Consider the following 20,294-nt stretch of genomic DNA (forward strand, 5'->3'; position numbering starts at 1 on the left):
TGATCATCCACCAGGATTTGTTTAGCACACTGGGCTAAATCGCTGGCTTTTAAAGCAGACCAAGGCAGGCCAGCAGCACGGTTCGATTCCCATACCAGCCTCCCCGAACAGGCGCCGGAATGTGGCAACTAGGGGCTTTTCACAGTGACTTCATTTGAAGCCTACTTGTGACAATAAGCGATTTTCATTTTTCATTTCATCTCATTAAGAACATAGACCCCATGAAAAGCCCAGCGAAGCCCACAAGTAGCATCACCTCAGGAGCACGCTGGACATTCCCAAGGGTGAAGGGAGGATGAAGGAGAGAGTTTCTGATGTTCTTGACACGCCAGACAATCTTTCACTACCTGCTCGATGTCACCAACAATCCTTGGCCACAGGACATAATCCTTGCCAACATCTTCATCTTTAAAGCGCATGGTGACCGCTATGCAGATCCTACAGGATCAATTCCTGGCCTGGCTGTGGGATTACCACATTAGCTCCCCACAGGAGGATGCCGGCTTTGACACTCAGCTTCTGCTGTTTCAAACTATAGACCTGCAGGGCTGCTGGGGTGTCTCCTGTAATCCGCCATGCAGTAAAATGTGGTGAAGCTTCGCCAGTGTGGAACCTCTCTGCGTCCACGTCCATATCTGTGCAGCTGGTACTGGCAGAGCATCTATGAATTTTAAAATTGCCACGACTTCATCCACCTATGGTGGAGGCAGGGGGCTCACAGGTAGCAGGAGATGGCTAAGGGCATTGGCATGGGCTATCTGAACCCCTGGGCAATGTTGAAAAATGTACTCACATGTTGCCAGCAGGACATGAAGAGGTGTCGGCAGAATGGCCAAGTTTGGAATAAACTTCCTATAATTTATGAGTCCTAGAATTGATCTTAATTCCCTGGCGTTTTGTGGAGTCGGGGTCTCTTTTATGGCCCGAAGGATTTCCTCCAATTGGTGCAAGCTGTCTTTATCCATCCGATAAACCAAGTACGTCACAGCCTTTGAACCTTAGAACCATAGACTTCCTACAGTGCAGAAGGTGGCCATTTGGTCTGAACTGACCATCTGAAAGAACACCCTCCCTCGGTACACTCTCCCACCCTAGCCTGCAACCACTAATCTGCAAATCTTTGGACCCTCAGGGGCAATTTAGCATGGCCAATCCACCTAACCTGCACATCTTTGGACTGTGGGAGGAAACCGGAGCACCCGGAGGAAACCCACGCAGACACAGAGAGAACGTGCAGACTCCGCACAGGCAGTCACCCGAGGCCAGAATTGAATATGTGCTGTGAGACAGCAGTGCTAACCATTGTGTCCCCGAGCTGCCCCTTGGAAGGCACATTTGCCTCTCTTCAGGCAGACGTCTACTTGGGAAAAGTGTCTGAGGACCTCTTCTTCATTGCCCATGTGTTCGTTTTCAGCGGTGCCTGGGATGAGTACGTCGTCTAAATATACCGCCACATTGGGTAGCCCCTGGAGGATGCCTTTCATCACCCTCTGAAAAATTGCACAGGTGGAAGAGACACCAAATGGAAAGAAAGTGTATTCGACTAGCCCCCTGTGGGTATTTATAGTCACATACTTCCAAGTTGCAGTGTCCAATTCTAACTGAAGATATGCACGACTCATATCCAGTTTGGTGAATTAGCATCCTCCAGCCAGTTTCACGTACAAGTCCTCCACATGGGGTAACGGTCCAGGCAGATGCCATGTTTACAGTCAGTTTGTAATCTCCACTGTTGTGATCTGACTTGTTTGGCTTCATAACTGGGATCACTGGTGCGGCCCATTCCACAAATCCAACAGGGCGTATGATGCCCAAACACTCCAGCGCTGCAACTCAGTATCCACTTTTGTGAGCAAGGCATAGGGGACCAGTTGTGCCCTGAAGTCTCTGGGCCCGGCCTCTTGGTCCATGTAAATTCATGCCTCGGCTCTTTTTACCTTGTCCAAACCCTCCTGGAATACCTCCAGATATTTTCCAAGGACCTCATACAGGTTTCCGGTGCCCATTTGGAAAATCTGCTGCCACTCAAAGTGGAATATTCGCAGCTAATCACGGCCCAACAGGCTGGGTCCTAATCCTTGCACCTCTATAAAAGGCAGCCTGACTGTTTATTGCCCATGGGTCACTGGGGTCACCGTGGTTTCAATGATGCGCAATGGTTCCACAGTTTACGTCATCAATCTGACCTTGGATTCATGCAGGTTCAATGGCAGGATTCCTGTGCAGAGCCGACAGAAAGTCTGCTGACCGATGATGGAGACGGCAGCTCTTGTGTCAATTTCCATCACTAGGGGGTGTCAATTTACTTGTAGCTTAACTCGAATCAACGCCACATTCGGGGCCCTGGTGGAGTTCAGTTGCATCATGGTTTCCTCTCTGGTGGGAGCATGTGCAATGCTCTGGCTCGAGGCTACCTTATCACCTGTCCAGGGTGCCGCGTTCTCTACCAATTCTGGTGGCCTTGGTTGCTGCGTGTTCTATGCCCGCAGGTTTGGCAATGTTGCCGAACTCCTCCTTGTCCTCTGGGGAGGGTCCCGCTGGTCCATGGTGGCCTCGATCTTTGAGTCCAGAAGAGGTTTTGTACTCTTGGTTGTGATTTCAGTGGTGACCTGGCCATTCGAGTACTGCCCTAGGATGCTGCTGAATTCCAGTCTGGGGGGGTCAATCAACACTATGGACACTGTAGTCTATGTAACCCAGGAGCTCCTGAACTCCCTTTTTCGTGTTCTCGCAGGACAGCGCTAGCTCTCTTCAAATCAAGCATAAAACTGCCAACAGTTTCTTCTGTGGGCCATGTTATTAATTCTGCAACCAACCAATCCCTCAAGAAAGTGATAGCCCAAACCCGTAATGCAGCCAGCCTTCAGAGTCAAGTCAAGAAATCTGCAACAGACTTTCCTGGAGTCTGCACGGCAGTGTTGAAATGGTACTGTTGCATGAGTACAGATGGCTTTGGGTCGTAATGTTTGGACACCAGTGTTGTGTTGTGTTGGGCACTCCGTGGAACACATACATGTCACCAATACTTGAAAGAGTGCAACACTATTTTATTGAGTCATTAACTGTTTAACATACTCTCATTGTGGGTTAACACGATACTAGCTTTAACTAAAGACTTTTGCCTTGTCCTAACCAGTCGATGCACTCAGCACATGGTGAATGTCTGTGCTGCAGGCTGTGAGTTCTGTCCTACTAGGAAGCTGCAGCTCGAATGAGCGGGAACTCTGATGCCCCCTGTCTTTCTAGTGCGTGTGCTCTAACTGGTGATTGGCTGCGGTGTTGTGTGTGTTGTTTGGTCCCACTGTGTGTCCATCAGTGTGTGTGTCTGCACCTTGATATAATGGTGTATATTATGACAACCATCTCGACCATTTTGAATCCGGAGCAGCCGGGTATATGAGGCTTTTTATAATGTCGAAGGTTGGGGCCCCCCAGGCAGTCAGGAGAATTACTTTCTGTCGGTCTTCTCCAAGGATGCCGTGTATACTGAGCCCAGTCTTCCAGGCCTGCGTTGAAGGCCTTTAATTTCCTGAAGAGTGGCATAATTAAAAGTCAGTCCAACGCGTTGCTGCACAGCCACCCCCAGAGCGGATGGGATGTCCAGAATCGGAGTTAAAGTTTCTTTGACCTCGTCACCAGTAGTAAAACCCAGGAAGCCAAGTGGTAAGGCGCACGTCGATTTATTTACGGTCACAGAAAGTCTGCCATGGCGGCGAATATATTTACAGATTAAACTCCCGCTGGGACAACCAATATACCTGTCCCTGTCTGGGCCGGCCTTTATACTGAGTTTTTATGAGCCCCAGTTGGACAGGCCTTTGTCGACTAGCAGGGAAGCTCATATCCAATGAGTCCGATGGGGCGATTAAACAGGATATCTCCGTGGACCTCGTGGGGGGTTATTATAGCTAATATTGTGGAAATGCTGCCATTCAACACCAATTGGCAGAAATAAATGTTTGTGTAGTTCAAGAATGAGCTCAGTAAATGAAGATCACTAAGAAACAAAAGTTATCACATCCTCGCAGGAACTTAGCAAAGCTGCTTTTCTTATTAATATTTTCACTTTTGGAAACTAATTTTATTTTAGTAGGTCACAATATGTTTTTATGAGTGTTATTATGGGGCAGCACGGTGATGCAGTGATAGCACTGCAGTCTCACGGCGCCGAGGTCCCAGGTTCGATCCTGGCTCTGGGTCACTGTCCATGTGGAGTTTGCACATTTTCCCTGTGTTTGCGTGGGTTTCGCCCCCACAACCCAAAAATGTGCAAGGTAGGTGAATTGAACATGCTAAATTTTTTATTTTAAAAAATAAATTTAGAGTACCCAATTCATTTTTTCCAATTAAGGGGCAATTTAGCATGTTCAATCCACCTACCCTGCGCATCTTTGGGTTGTGGGGCCGAAACCCACACAAACACGGGGAGAATGTGCAAACTCCACACGGACAGTGACCCAGAGCCGGGATCGAATCTGGGACCTTGGCGCCGTGAGACTGCAGTGCTACCACTGCGCCACCGTGCTGCCCGAACATGCTAAATTGCCCCTTAATTGGAAAAAATGAATTGGGTACTCTAAATTTATTTTTTTAAATGAGTGTCACTATGGAAATACATTGTCATCCAGGTTTGGTTTCAAACGTAATGATTTTATGAGCAATAGGCTGTGTATAGTGGCATCATCATTCTTGGCCAGAATGGAAATGGCTGGATGAACACCCCTAGCAATCACACTTGAAGACCACACTTCTGTAATTAATTGTGATTGATTTAATCACCTATTTTTTATGTAATTATTCTCCACTCACTGCATTTTGTGTGAGAACTCATTGTGCTGCAACAGAAGATGCTGCTGCTGTTTAGATCACGAGCTGTAGTTTATCGAAGAATTTTTAAATACACTGTGTAGACCATTTGTTGTCGTAACCGCTGAGTAAGTAGACTTTACTGTGTTTGTCGTGAACTTTTCTCTGAGTTCCGCTCTGACTCTAACTCATTGGCTGATGCAGGGCTATCAATAAATACTCTGCCTAAACCTTTTTTTCCAAAAAATACACTTATTTCAGAGAAATTATAAAGGTACATTACATAACAGTTCAAATTTGGCATTACATACAGGTCAGTTTCTTACAATAAAACTAATGAGTTGTCTCACTATGATTGCCATTACAGATTTACAATGTATGCTTTCTGGTGCATGCTGACCAAGTGTTTTACTCTGATTTCAGCCACTTAGGGTTTACTATGGTGAGAAGGTCTTTTAAACAATGGTTTGTTTCCATTGAACTTTTATAGTGGCTGCCCCCAGCTTTAGTGTGCCCCTCAGCATGTAATCCTGGACCTTGGAAAGTGGCAGTTTGCAGCAATTGGTCTTTAACAGCTTTGCTAAAATGGATTTGACCCAATAATTATGTATTTTGTTTATTATGTCATGGGATGTGGGCATTGCTTGCAAGGCTAGCATTTGTTGCTCTTCCCTAATTGTCCTTGAACTGAGATCAAGAGTGGTTTGCTAGGCCACTTTTGAGGGTTGTTAAGGGTCAACCACATTGCTGTAGATCTGGAGTCACAAGTAGGCCAGACCGGGTAAGGCTGGCAGATTTCATTCCCAAAAGTATATCAGTGAACCCAGATGGATTTTTATGACAATCAATGATAGTTTTATGGTCACCATCACAGAAACTTTGAATTTTGAACCCTTCTAGTGACAGAGATTCCTCCTCTGTCATGATGGCCTGCAAAGTATTAATTTAGCACGTCAGCTATGCCCCTGCCTCCATGTGTAAGTCCCTTTTTTGGAACCAAATCAGCCCTACTCCTTTTTTAAAATTAATTTGTGGGTTGTGGGCATCGCTTTCCAGGCCAACATTTGTTACCCACCTCTAGTTGACCTTCAGAAACATAGAAAATAGGAACAAGAGGAGGCCATTCAGCCCTTCAAGCCTGTGCCAGCATTCATTATGATCATGGATGATTATCCAACTCAATAGCCTGGTCCTGCCTCCCCCCCCCTCCCCCCCACTCCCCCATATCCTTTGACCCCCCTTCTCCCGAAGTGTTATATCTTGAAAACAGTTTGTTTTGGTCTCAACTACTTCCTGTGGGAACAGATTTTACAGTCTCACCACTCTCTGGTGAAGAAATTTCTCATGGAATCACAGGATCCCTGCAATGCAGAAGCAGTGCACTCGGCCCACAGCGACCCTTGGAAATAGCACCTCACCCAGACCCACATCCCTGCCCTATCTCCGTAACCCTACCCAAGCTACACATCTTTGGACAATAAGAGGCATATTTATCATGGTCACTCCACCCAACCTGCCCATCATTGGACTGTGGGTGGAAGCCCGAGGACCCGGAGGAAACTCAACAGATACAGGGAGAGTGCAAACTCTCCCTCCTGCACCATCTTTCCAGTCACACATTCATTTGCCTTAACCTTCTATTTTTGCATTCACTTACACATGGCAGTAATCTGGAGATTGCTACTTTTGAGGTCCAGTTATTGTCCACTTTGCGTTAAGGCACAGACAGCTCATTGTCAGCTGTTGCCCCAAACTCTCCACTCTTTCAACATCCTGTTAGCAATGTGCTGGGAATTAAATTCAATATTTTGATGAGGTAACCTTCCATTGTCATGTCAGGTGGGCTAATGCACAGACAGAAAATCATGTTTGTTTGACATTTTCTTAAATGCATTCCCTGCCACCACACAATGCTGAGTGCACTGGATTTTGGCATAATTTTCCCTGTCTATCATATTTAGTCCTAATTCCTCAAGTGTCTTTGTAAGAAGCAATGAACTGGTATTAATGTTGGTCTTTCTCTACTGCAGGATGTGGGATTGGAAAATATCTTGGTGTAAACAGCCGGGTTTATAAGCTTGGCAGCGATTATTGCAGTCCCTTGGTGGAGATTGCTAAAAGGCATGGACATGAAGTCATGGTGTGTGACAACCTTATTCTCCCCTACAGGGATCAGTGTTTTAATGCTGTCATCTCAATTGGAGGTAAGAGAAGAAATCACATGATCACATGCTAGAAGGACAGATTATTTCAAGCATGCATCCTGAACACCCCTATGTGTTCTGATTATTTCTGTAACGAGGCTTTAAGGCCATAGTGGGATGACATTTTCTCTGTGCATTAATTATAGCAAAATTGTAAATCCTTCATTATAAAGGCAGTCCTGATTTTGTTATATCTTATGCATGGAGGAAGGCCCTTATATTTAATTTCTCGTGTCCAGTCTCTGAGCCCTGCTGCATGTCCAGCAGATGGCATTGGAAATGTACTACCCATCTAGCTGCCGTAATGTTCTTATTGATGTCCTGGACTATTAGAATGGTCTGATTGCCATCGCTGTGCAGTGCCTTCTGCCATGAAATGGAGACAGAATCAAGAATGCAACTATAGACCAGGCTTCTGGTTTCTGACCTTCTCTGCTTGCTGTTGAAGCACAGAGGCCCCAAGGCCAGAAGACCAACTTGGTGCCTGAAAAGGAATATAAACTGACCATCAACAGTCTCTTCACCTTGTTTCTGAGCTCTCCATGATCTTCTGGTCCGTGCGGGCTCCAGACACAAGTTTCAGCCCCAACATCATGGGGCACCATGGACATTACCAAGCAGGCTGTTGCAGTTAAAGGCCTTCCTTCGTCTATTTAGGCAAGCAGCAAAAGTCCTGCATAAGAGTAAAAAAGGCAGTGACCTATTATAATTGGATTCCTCCACTCCTGCCACTACTCCACCAACCCCCACCCCTGCACCCAAACATTTTCCTCTCTGTCCTGTTAGAAAATTGAATACTCCTCAGGCACAGCATAGAATTGTATCATTGTTGAAATCATCTCCTAGTCTGTGTGACATTGTAAAATTCTTTCACACAGGCAAATATGGACTAGATTCCCAAAGCAACTGTATGATAATCATACATACATTCTGAACATAAAACTCTTATAAATGTTTTATCTTAGGTATGTGCTTTACATAATTGAAGATGTACTGAATTAATGCAATATATGCATAATATATTATGATGACTTGACTGAATTATCCTTGCTCGGACTCAAATTTTAAACTGAAGTGAATATATTTTGTTTTTAATTTAAAAGTGCAATCTTATTGTTATTGGAGATGGATAGAAAAGTCACAATATTTAATGTGGATGACAGTTGTATCTTAAAACTGATCAAACTTATTTCAAATAAAATATAATCTGATTCAATTTGAGTTCCAATATAGTTGTCACATTGGATAAAAGAGTGCATGAGCACATATTTTGGAATCAGGGCTGCAAATCTTCTCTATTATGGTCACCAAAGACAGGTAAAATCAGTTTGCAGTGAGATAGTTAATCTTTAATAGATGTGTAACCATTGTCATTGTCAGGAGGAGGGATATGGATTTGGGCCAATCTAGAATTCAACCTCTGCTTTTACATAATAGCTACAATAAAAACAATGACTGCTGGAAATATACAGCGGGGTTATCAGCAGCTCATAGAAAAAAATAAGCTAACATTTCAGATAGTGACCCTAGAGGAGATTTTTCACTTTGTGCCTGGAGAAACTGGATCAAAGACCCTTTGTGCTAGAATTACTGCAAATGCATGTAATTGGGCCTGTGCCTTGAATACGTGCATTATAAAATAACATACCACTAGCATTATGAGTCAGAAGGGGCTTCTTGTCTGACTAGGCACTTTATCTGCGTATTGCACACCCACGTGGAAAGAAGTGCTTTGTGAGCTGTTTGGAAGGACTCTCAACAGATCATAATACCTCCTGGGCTCCTGCGAGCAGCCCATAGACAGATAAATGCAAAATCCGCCATGATTTTAGCAATTCCTCTCATTCGCCACTGATCTATAGAATCCATAGAATTCCTACCACGCAGAGGGAGGCCATTTGGCCCATTGGATCTGCACCAATCCTCTGAAAGAGTGCCCTATCTAGGCTCATTCCTCCACCCTAACCCCACTAAACCTACATGTCTTTGGACACTAAGGGATACTTTGGGCATGATGAGTCCACCTAATCCAAATACCTTTGGACATCTGTGGAAACTGGAGCACCCTGAGGAAACCCACGCAGACATGGGGAGAATGTGCAAATTCCACACAGTCGCCCAAAGCTGGAATTGAACCCAGGTCCCTGGCACTGTGAGGCAGCGGTGTTAACCACTGTGCCACCATGCCGCCTCTTCATGTTATTTTTCTGATTGCTACTCTGCCGTAGCAGTGAAAAAAATCCTAATGTTGCCAGCCAATCTTGCCTTATCCTTGTCAAATCATTAAATGTGTTCCTGCATTGTATTGTTGATTCTGGGGTTATGAAGGTGGTCGTTAATTCTATAGCTACCACATTCTACTAAGCTCTCATCGTGACATGAGTTAGTCTGTTATCTGGATGTCAAGTAAACTTTATATACTCCTATCTCATATCCTCCAAAGGTATCTTGAACTCAGCTTTAGACACGTTGGAGAGTAGACATCAGTGTTGTGAGGGATTCTACTGCTTTCTGCATTATACATTATCAGCTATTGCCCACTGACTTTCCTGCCAGCCAATTTGGTATTATTGTTCCCTTTGTTATTTAAAAAAATACCTGCATAACATTATTGACCACATTAGTAATCCCTGGTTGAGGTGACTACTGGGGAAAGCATGCTATTTCTCACCTTCTTCTCCTATATTTCCTTCAAGTTCAGGTTAAAGATGTACAACTTTACATTTCAAAGTAATGCACTGGAATGCATTACCTGAAAGGATTGTAGAAGCAAATTCAATTATAACTTTCTGATGGGAATTGGTTATATACTTGAAAAAGAAGAAAAATGAAGGAGAAAGATTAGGGGAATGGACTAATTGGGCACCCAGTACCAAAAGACCTCCTTCTATGCTATATGATTCTATGAGACACTTGGTGAAAAAATGGTTCCTGAATCCATTGCATAAGAAATATGAAAGAGATTAGCTTGGCAAATAGTGTTACCTATCTTCCATAGTGTTGATGAAGTTGTTGAGTGTCATTGTATAAATTTGTAGCTTACAAGCCATGCAATCCTGACCAAAGTGCTCACATTTGTTTCAGTTCCTGTCCATCTTGTGTTATGATCCCAGTTGATGCAACTGGACTGGAAGATTGCAGAATGAAATCCTGGCCCAAAAAACCATAACTTACTTTTTTTTAAATAAAACATGGAGGAACAGAGTCACTAGACTACTAATTAGTCTTAACAAGGAAAAACATTTATTCAACATGAAAACTTGGATTACAGTACAATATTCCCTTACTCCATCCCTGAGCTTAACAAATACACACAGATTTAAAGATTAACATGGAACAGAAAGTACATCTTAAACTACAATGGTCACATTAAAATAAAAAGTCCCGTTTAAGCACACAAGATGTGGTCAAATATATACTCCGCTCTGACCCCAAGTTAGTGTCTGTGGTTTTCTCAGATTCTCCCCAGACGATTGCCACATAAGAATTGCCAAACTCCACTCCCAAAACAAACTTTAAATTATTCTCTCATGATAATTCGTTCCCTCAGTGGTTTGCATTCTGAAATCTAGTCCAGATTTTACAAATGAAACTTTCAGACAAAGCTTCTGCTCACTTTTAACAGTGAATCCAGTCCAGGATTTCACACAAACCCCTGTGGGATTGTTTTGCCTTGACTGCTGTATCAACTGCTCACAATTGCTTTAACTCTCAATTACCAAACTGTGTCAAAATGACATCAAATGTTTCATCTACTTCTGAACTCTACTTCCCACTTTAAATCTAATTAAGGTGTTTGTATGTTTAACTCGGAACACTTGGTTTACTCTTCCTTAAATTCTTCTGAACAATATCTGGGGCGAGATTCTCCGACCCCCCACCGGGTCGGAGAATCGGCGGGGGCTGGCGTGAATCCCGCCCCCGCCGGTTGCCGAATTCTCCGGCACCGGATATTCGGCGGGGGCGGGAATCGCGCCGCGCTGGTTGGCGGGCCCCCCCAATGGGCCGCCCGGATGGGCCGAAGTCCCGCTGCTAAAATGCCTGTCCCGCCGGCGTAGATTAAACCACCTACCTTACCGGCAGGACAAGGCGGCGCGGACGGGTTCTGGGGTTCTGGGGGGGGGGCGCGGGGCCATCTGGCCCCGGGGGGTGCCCCCACTGTGGCCTGGCCCGCGATCGGGGCCCACCGATCCGTGGGTGGGCCTGTGCCATGGGGGCACTCTTTTCCTTCCGCCTTCGCCACGGTCTCCACGATGGCGGAGGCGGAAGAGACTCCCTCCACTGCGCATGCGCGGGAATGCCGTCAGCGGCCGCTAACGCTGCCGCGCATGCGCCGCCCGGAGATGCCATTTCCGCGCCAGCTGGCGGGGCACCAAAGGCCTTTTCCGCCAGCTGGCGGGGCGGAAATTAGTCCGGCGCGGGCCTAGCCCCTTAAGGTTGGGGCTCGGCCCCCAAAGATGCAGAGCATTCCGCACCTTTGGGGCAGCGCGATGCCCGACTGATTTGCGCCGTTTTGGTCGCGAGTCGGCGGACATCGCGCCGATACCGGAAAATTTCGCCCCTTGTCTCTGTTCACTTAACTCCAGACTTCTTAGGCAATCTTTCAGTCCCAATTCCCTGGTTATCCAGACAGTAACTTGTATTTTAGGAACTCTTTGCATCTCCCATCCTGTGCAGTCTTGCTTCTGGCAGAGTTGAGAGATGATCACTCCCATGATCCTGGCTGGGATCCTCCACGGATCCTGCTCACGGCCGCAGGATTCTCGAGTCCCACTGCAGTGAATGAGAGATTTGGCTGAGTGCCATATTCTCCGTCCTCGCTAGCAGCAGTAGCGGGGCGGATTGCAACAGAGAATCCTTGCCCCTGTCTCCAACTACTCTCAAGTTACCTAAACTAAAAATTAAAAGCTTTTTACCTTACAAGGACCTCCAGTTGCTAATCAGCAACCAAATACTTATGCCTTTTATCTTGTTTCACACTATGCTCCTCTCTAAGCACAATAGAAACAGTTAGAACTTAACCAACCCTCCCACATACAAACACCTTTGCTCATTATGACTCTGACTATAGATTTTACCCTTCCAGGACCAGAAACATTAAATTAAACATGCCTAAAATGAGACCTTGGCCGGGATTCTCCCGCAATTGGTGGGATGGCCCGATGCCGGATCCAAGAGCGGCGCGCATCACTCCGGCGTCGGGTCGCCCAGAAGTTGTGGAATCATCCACACTACTGGGGGCTAGGCTGGCGCTGTCGGGGTTGGCGCCGCGCCAACAGGCGGCGAAGGGCCGCCATGGGCTGCGCAAGTTGGCGCATGTGCAGAACTGCCGCCGTGTTCCTGCACATGGCCATGGCGGAGCCCTATAGAGGCCGGCGCAGAGGGAAAGAGTGCCCCAACGGCACAGACCCACCCGCAGATCGGTGGGCCCCGATCACGGGCCAGGCCACCGTGGGGCCCCTCCCGGGGCTGGATCACCCCGCGCCCCCCCCGAGGACTCCGCTAGCTGCCCTCCAAGCCAGGTCCCGCCGGGATGGACTATGTCTATTTCACGCCGGCTGGACTGGGCAAAAACGGGTGGCCACTCGATCGATCGGAGCCCGGAGTATTGCCGGGGGGGCCGCTGCCAACGGCCCCCAACTGGCCCGGCGTGATCCCCGCCCCTGCCCGAAAACCGGCGCCAGAGAATTCGGCAGCTGGCGTCGGAGCGGTGGGACCAGATTCACGCCGCCCCCGGCGATTCTCCGACCCGGCGGGGGTTCGGAGAATCCCGCCCCTTATCTCTAATTTTTACCAATGCAAATAAAAATCCCTTAAACGTACCTTTTTTCCCCTAAAATTTGTTTTTTGGTGATCAGTGATCATAGAATCATAGAATCATAAGGCTCAAAAGCAGGCCATTTGGCCTAATGTGTTTTTGATGGTTCTTTGAAGAGATATCCAATTAGTCCCATTTCACTGCCCTTTCCCCACAGCCTGGAAATGTTCTCCAATAGTGATAATCATTATCAATGAATTCTATCATTTTTTATTGTAGTGATTCACCATTTCTCGACTAAAGGCAGACGTATTCGAGCAATAAAAGAAATGACAAGGACTTTGCTCCACGGAGGACAAATGATGATTTATGTGTGGGCGATGGAGCAAAAATACCGTCGCTTCGAAAAACAGGACATCTTTGTTCCTTGGAACCGATCCTTGTGTTCTAGACTGTCATCGGAATCTAGCCAAAGCAACAACAAACCCACATTTGTGAGCGCAGTCAAAGCACAAGATAAAGACAAAATGAAAACAGCCCCAAGTGAAGCCAGTGCGACATTGTCTCTCAGGCAGGATCAACGCACATTACTTCAATACAGAACCAACAATCACTCCTTGTTTGAGAACTGCTGCTCCAGGATGTCCAAAGATCAGGAGCACCGATTTTACAAGAATCTGGGGAAATCACTTTGCTCGTGGTTCTTTTCCAAATCACTCGACGAGGCCGCAATGCAGACACACATTGATCACCTTAAATCAATGAGGGATTCTCCAGAGCTGGTGAACACATGGAGAAACAACACAGATCCCACACAGCGAGTGGGGAAATTGAGGGTTTCTTCTAGGCACTGCAGTTTGGATGGAGATTGTCCACCATTAGTAAAGGGAGACAGTTTTGAAGATGATGAAGTTTTTGCTGAAAATCCAAAGCATCAGGAAGTACAGTGGTTAGAGACTAGAAGCACTTTGAAAGAAAAACAAGGAAGACCTACTAGTGAATGCAACGGGCAGGGATGCCTAAATCCTGATCAAGCTAACTCCATAGAAGACAGACAGATGTTTCAGAAAAATGAGGAAGCACAGAAATCTGAGGGAAGTGCAGCTCGGGTTTTTAAAAGGACTTCCACAACAGAATCAACAGATTCTGTGATTGACAGTATCGGAGCTGTGGCTTTAGATGATAAGCAGGAGGAAATGGCAGATGCTACAGAGTTCATGAGATATTATCATGTCTTCAGGGAAGGCGAATTGGCTCAGCTAATTGAAGAGAATGTACAGGAGCTTCACATTCTCAGTTCCTCTTATGATCATGGCAATTGGTGTGTTATAGCAGAAAAAGAATGATATGCAGAGATTATTCACTGATGTATATATTTAAATATAGAATCAAAGGTAAAAGGTCTTTAAGCCATTAACTTTCAACACCAAGTTGTTTGTAACTCCTTTATGCCTGTGGTAAGCACAATATTGAATATGGTAATGCTAAAAAATCTATTACATGACCCAGGTATTTGTACATTTGAATATTACAGATATAATTGGATAGCATTTCCAGCATAAATTCTCATTGGTGCCACTAGAATTGAAGCAAAGCACAAGTGAGGAACATGGCCATGGGATTTAAAATGACCATTTCCATTTTGGTTACAGGAAAGATTTTAGGAGCTAAGTTTTAATGAGTGTCATAAGGACACTAAAAACTACCACCTCATCGGGACCAGGAGACTTTGCACACTAATAGTCACGCTATACTAATCCTTGTTCCACAAGGAGCAATGGGAGCTATTTCCCTCCTACTTGTGTGAATGCAACCTACCTCTGCTAGGTCCCTCTCCATAACTTGATTGTCCCACACATTGAGGCACCAGTGTGCTGCACTAACGTGACACGCCATTATATTATGTATATGTTTTCCAGAAGGTGAGTGGTAGCTTGCTGCTTTTGGGGCCAAAAACCTTTGTGAAGTTTTGGCGATATTGGTGACCTCTGACTCGGAATTCGCGGGAGTTTGCACGATTTGGGGAAAGATAGCTTAGCGGGTTCCATGTTAAGGGAGGCCTTGGAATTTCTCACTTGCCTTGAGCTGCTAAGAAATATGGTAACTTTTTTCAGGACCAGAAAGCATGCCAGAGCATTGGCCCTCTTCTAGTTGCTCCCTTTATCAAGATATAAAGAGAGATACCCTGTGTGAGCCCCAGCCTTGATATTGACTTGAATCCCTAAGTGGGGTCCATCACCAGCCTTTCTCTTCTTAAGGAGCCAAGTTCTCTACCATTGGCAGCACGGTAGCATAGTGGTTAGCACAATTGCTTCACAGCTCCAGGATCCCAGGTTCGATTCCCAACTTGGGTCACTTGCGGAGTCTGCACGTTCTCCCCGTGTGTGCGTGGGTTTCCTCCGGGTGTTCCAGTTTCCTCCCACAGTCCAAAGATGTGCAGGTTAGGTGGATTGGCCATGATAAATTGCCCTTTGTGCCCAAAAATTGTCCTTAGTGTTGGGTGGGGTTACTGGGTTATGGGGATAGGGTGGAGGTGTGGGCTTGGGTAGGGTGCTCTTTCCAAGAGCTGGTGCAGACTCGATGGGCCAAATGGCTTCCTTCTCCACTGTAAATTCTATGATTCTCCAGAGTATTGAAGCTAGAGGCATCAATATGAGCTAGTTACAAATAAATCAAAAAGAGAATTCAGTAGAAATTTCCTTAATCAAGAATTTAGATTGTGGAATTCACTACCAGATGGAGTCATTGAGGCAAATAGCATAGCTGCATTTAAGGGAAAGCTAGATAAATATATAAGGGAAAAAGGAATGGAAGGTTATGCCGATAGATTAAATGAAGAAGGATGGGAGGAGGCTTGTGTTCAAAAGCAAAGCTCTTTCTCGACTGTAGCTTCTTGGTAGTTGTTTACATCATGCACTTGTTTTTATTCTTCCTTTTGACTAAAAGCCACCACCTCACTGTTCATGGAATCATAGAATGATTGCTGCACTGAAGGAGGCTCTTTTATTACACTCCTGTATTATCTTGATATACTACGGAGTGTAATATGTGTTACTCAAACCTTGGTTACTGATGAGGTCTTCTGAATCTCGATGAAGAAGACTAAAACTCGTCCAGTAGTAACAAAAGGTTTATTCAGTAACTATAACAATAATTGTGTGAGTTCTTTACTTTAACATTGATACTAGTGATAAGGTTAACAAGATCTAACTACAGTAACTGCACTTGACTCCACTAACCATCTGAGCTAATCTGATCCTCCTGTCCTGGTCACAGTCCATCCAAAAGAGAGAGAGTGTGTTTGCGGTTTGATTCTGCCTTGAAAGCTGGTTTGATTGTTTGTTGTGGAGCAAATATGATTATGTGAGATTCGTTGTCATGCCATGGTGTGTTTGTACTCTTGTCATTGTTTTGAACTGTGCTGTTACATTGTCCTTCATGTGCAGAGTTGTACCATGTCGTACAAGTTGTTGTTTCATTGTTGTTGTTTTTGTCGTTTCTGTCTTTGTTGTTTCCGTTGTTGTTCTTGTTGTTTTTGTCGTGCTTGTTGTTGCTGTTGTTGCCTTTGTTATCCTTCTTGTTGTTGTTTTTGTTGTTGTTCTTATAGTTTTTGTTGTCCTGCTTGTAGTTTTTGTTGTTGTTCTTGTTGTGCTTCTTGTTATTTTTGTTGTGCTTCTTGTTATTTTTGTTGTTGCTGTTGTTGTTCTTGTTTCTGTTCTGCTTCTTGTGGTTTTTGTTGTTCTTGTTGTGCTCAATGACAGTTCCGTGTGGATAATTCAAGTCATTCTCAAAGTTATTTGTGTCAGTATCCTTTGTGGTATCTGATGTTTCATTGAGCGTTTCTTCTTGAGGATTGTGAGAATGATCTGATGTTGTATTGATCTTGGTGACATCACTTCTTTGTGGTTGATGTGATTTCTCTTTGATTCCTTGGTGCTTCTCTTCTGGAGTCATTTCTGGTTCACTTGAATCATCTTTGGTTTCTTGGTACTCCTCTTTTGGTGTCATTTCAGGTTCACTTGAATCATCTTTGGTTTCTTGGTGCTTCTCTTCTGGAGTCAAAATCATCAAGATTTCATTTTCTTGTGGGTAGTTTAGAGTAGATGAGGTTTTAATTGTCGTGGTCTCACTGGACTCAAGAGTAGTGACACTTTGATTGTTGAGTGCTTCTGTACATATGAGCTGAGATCTGTCAGTTGTTGCTAACTTTTGGTTGGCTCTTAAATGTTGCCCGTTGTGTCTTTACTTAATTTGCTCTGTTTCTCTAACCTTTGCTCTAAAGTCACCAGGTATCTTTATGATACCACCACGAAGTTCAAGTTCAAGTACTGATCAATAACTCAACACACCAATTAGTAAGATTCAAATCAAACCACATTTATTATACACAGTCAATCACTACTCATGCATAAATTCTACTTAATAAACTATCTCTATAACTAACAGGCCTATACTTAGCTTTGGGACTGGCCCACCAGGTCAGGGGAACAAATGGCCTTTCGTTCGATTCTGAGTCTGCAGGATTCAAAAGCTGGTATGGACTGGTAGCTAGGAGCACCTATCTCGTAGCGTGCGATGACTGGAAACTTACTTGGTTGATGCGGCAGCTAGGCAGGTCACTGTCAAGGGTTGTTTCGCGCTGCTGAGTGACCCTGCCAAGAAGGACAAATTGAACTTGGGGACTCTACTTTATAGTCCCCAGGGGCTTCGCGCCGTTCGGGACAGACCCCGTATCTGGTTCCAAGCGATTGGACTACGTTCCGATCACTTGGATCGATTTCTCCAATACTGGAGCCATTCCCTGATCGCTGGGCGGTCCCTGAGTGTCCGTTGGCTTTCTTTTGTCTTGGCTCCTGCTGGCACCGAGGAGTCTGGCTTGGCTTTATTCACTTTAAATGTTTCAATTGTTCCCAGGGATCGCTCATTAATATGCAGGTGGCTGTGAGTTTCAGTGCTGTCTGGGTTTCTGCAAGTTTTAATACACAGGAAACTTTGCACCTGCTAGTTTTCCTGGCTTGACTGAATTTCCCTGCATTCTTTGTAGATCTCCATTTTAAGTCGAGAAGAGGCCAACCCAGGTGGCTACACTCCCTCCTTGTGATCCCTAACGTGAAGCATGAAGGATCACATAACTGCATTGTCTTTACTCCCTGACCCAGCGAGCACTCTTCCATGGCCTCTACACTGACCATAACCATTTATGAAAATTTTTAACTAACAATTCTAAGTGGCGCTATGTCACAACAGGGGCATGCATTACAACATAAAAAAACGGTACCTCTAACTATCTTCCATAAACTACACTCACTTAAACATTCAATCATACTAACTTCCTAACAATACAAAAATAATAGCAGCATTCACATTTTCCTCTGGCTTGGCGGTCAAGCTCAGAGTTGTACAATCTCTCAGTTGTCTTTATTCACAAAATGACGCCGAACGAATGTCCTTTATTGTAGATCAAGGGGTTCGGGGGCCTGGTGAAAACTGAAAATAGGGGATCTCATCCTGTATACCGGGGTGCGAGAGCGATAGGCTCTCCTTCGCCATTTTCTCATGTGGATAGTCTGCACGATGCTGCAGAATATCGTTAGTACTAAAAGGGATTCAATTGCATATGAAAGGGAGTACCATGTTATAAACCTATCACACCATGATGGTGTGTTGTTACTTGTCACTGGGCTCTGGGTGCTATGGGGAAGTGAAGCATTGACCGCTGGGGGGGGGTTTGGTGTCATGGGGTTCGCGTCCCCGCGTAACCGAATGTACATTATAACGAAAAACACGTATGCCGTCTTCATTGTTCTCTTCTTTTTCTTTCATCTCTTCCTTTTTGTCTCTTCTCTTTTCCTGGAGTTTCTGGAATTCTGGGGATCAAGCATACTTTCTGCTACCATCTTGTTCAATATCTTTGTGCGTTAGCATGTCTGTCTTTTAGTGCCAATTTCCCTTTATAATTTGTCACCATAAGTGACTCCCTCATTTTTTTTTAAACCAAATATTTGGACAAGACATCTCAGAAAATACTGCCGTACTACGAGCCATCTCGCAGCCTGTGTCATTTACCATCTGAGTGTTTGAGGATGTAAATAGCATAGGGAAGCAATCCTAAGGGTTGCTAAACCAAACCAAAGAATTTTGAACGTAATCGAGCCAAAATGGGGTGCATATGGGCCACGGCGGGTAAGATTTGGATGGAATCCCCGGGTAGGACGGTGATCAATGCCGTATGTGCTCTACCCGAGCGTAGCTGACCAGAGGGGGGTCCTCAGGCAGAGCGGAGACCAATGCCGTTTCTCCACTGCCTGAGCAACTGGCAAGAACGGGTAAGAATCTGGTCATCTTGGGGGCTGCCTCACGTGATTACCTTCGAATCAGGAGAGTAGTTATGATTGTTGTCTGCCGACAGACTAGTTCCTCTGAACTATTGTCTGGGACAAACCTGTACCTTGAACAATTTTCTGTCGACAGACTAGTTCCTCTGAGCTGTTGTCTGAGCCGTTTTTACATTCCCAACTAGTTGTTTCACTGCATTCTCGTGTGTGAGGGCCGTCACTTCGGGGCTGGTCAAGTCAAGTCCTAATAAAAATTCTGTGCCTTTCATGGGGCGTCCGGTCATGAGAGTGTGTGGGGTGTATCCTGTGGATGTCGAAACAGTGTTATGCAAAAACATTAGTGCAAAAGGGAGGACTGAATCCCAAGTGGTGCTGTTTTGTTGGACGATTTTCCTGAGGGTTGCCTTTAGGGTCCGATTCATTCGTTCCACGATACCACTTGACTGGGGGTAGTATGCGATGTGGAATTTTTGGGTAATGCCAAATATCGTGAGGACGTTCTTCATGACACGTTCCGTAAAATGGGAACCTTGGTCGGATTCAATGCTGCGGGGGGGTCCCCATCTCGTAAAGATGTGGTGGGTTAAAATCTTAGCGGTAGTCTTTGCCGTGTTTGTTCTAGATGGGAATGCTTCTACCCATTTTGTAAATGTGTCTATCACAACTAACACGTACTTGTGACCATTCCTGCTAATCAATCTGGAGGTTAGTCCAGGGGCCATTAATGGGGCGGGTATGGCTAAGCTGAGCTTTCTTTGCATATCTGTCCGGATTGTTTTGGGCACATATAAGGCAATTTTCTACGTAGTGCGTGACGTCTTCCTTTAAATTCGGCCACCAACAGAGCTGCCTGAGGTGGGCTGTAGTGGGGTCAATTCCCTAATGCCCATGACTATCATGGAACAAACAAGTGAGCTGATTCCTGTCCTGTTCAGGAACCACATAAAGGGTGTATTTTAGGATCACACCGTCATGTGTGGTCAGTGCATTTTTAAACCTATCGTATGGGGCTGGAAGGCTTCCTTTTAAAATCTCCCTGAGATTCCTATCTTGCTTCTGGGCCTGCACTAAATCCTTGATATTAGTCTGTGAGACCTGAACTACATTCACTGGGGCGCTTTCGGGGGGTTCCAAAAATGTCCATGTCGGGAACCTGCTTTAGCCAGTGCGTCGGCTTTTACCTTTCCAGGT

At 45.2% G+C, this 20,294-nt stretch overlaps 1 protein-coding gene across 1 annotated transcript in view; it reads left to right on the top strand.

Annotated features, from left to right (window-relative positions):
* The window catches only part of LOC140408928 (probable tRNA methyltransferase 9B), a 91,138-nt gene extending 75,817 nt beyond the window's left edge, over positions 1-15,321 (top strand). The window contains exons 3-4 of the mRNA XM_072496829.1: positions 6,837-7,010; positions 13,048-15,321. Of these exons, the coding sequence (XP_072352930.1) occupies positions 6,837-7,010; positions 13,048-14,114 (1,241 nt within the window). The 3' untranslated portion in view covers positions 14,115-15,321. The remainder of the gene's footprint in view (positions 1-6,836; positions 7,011-13,047) is intronic.
* Positions 15,322-20,294: the final 4,973 nt, after the last annotated feature.

The sequence above is a fragment of the Scyliorhinus torazame genome, chromosome 3, assembly GCF_047496885.1.
Source record: "Scyliorhinus torazame isolate Kashiwa2021f chromosome 3, sScyTor2.1, whole genome shotgun sequence".
NCBI classification, from domain to species: Eukaryota; Metazoa; Chordata; class Chondrichthyes; order Carcharhiniformes; family Scyliorhinidae; genus Scyliorhinus; species Scyliorhinus torazame.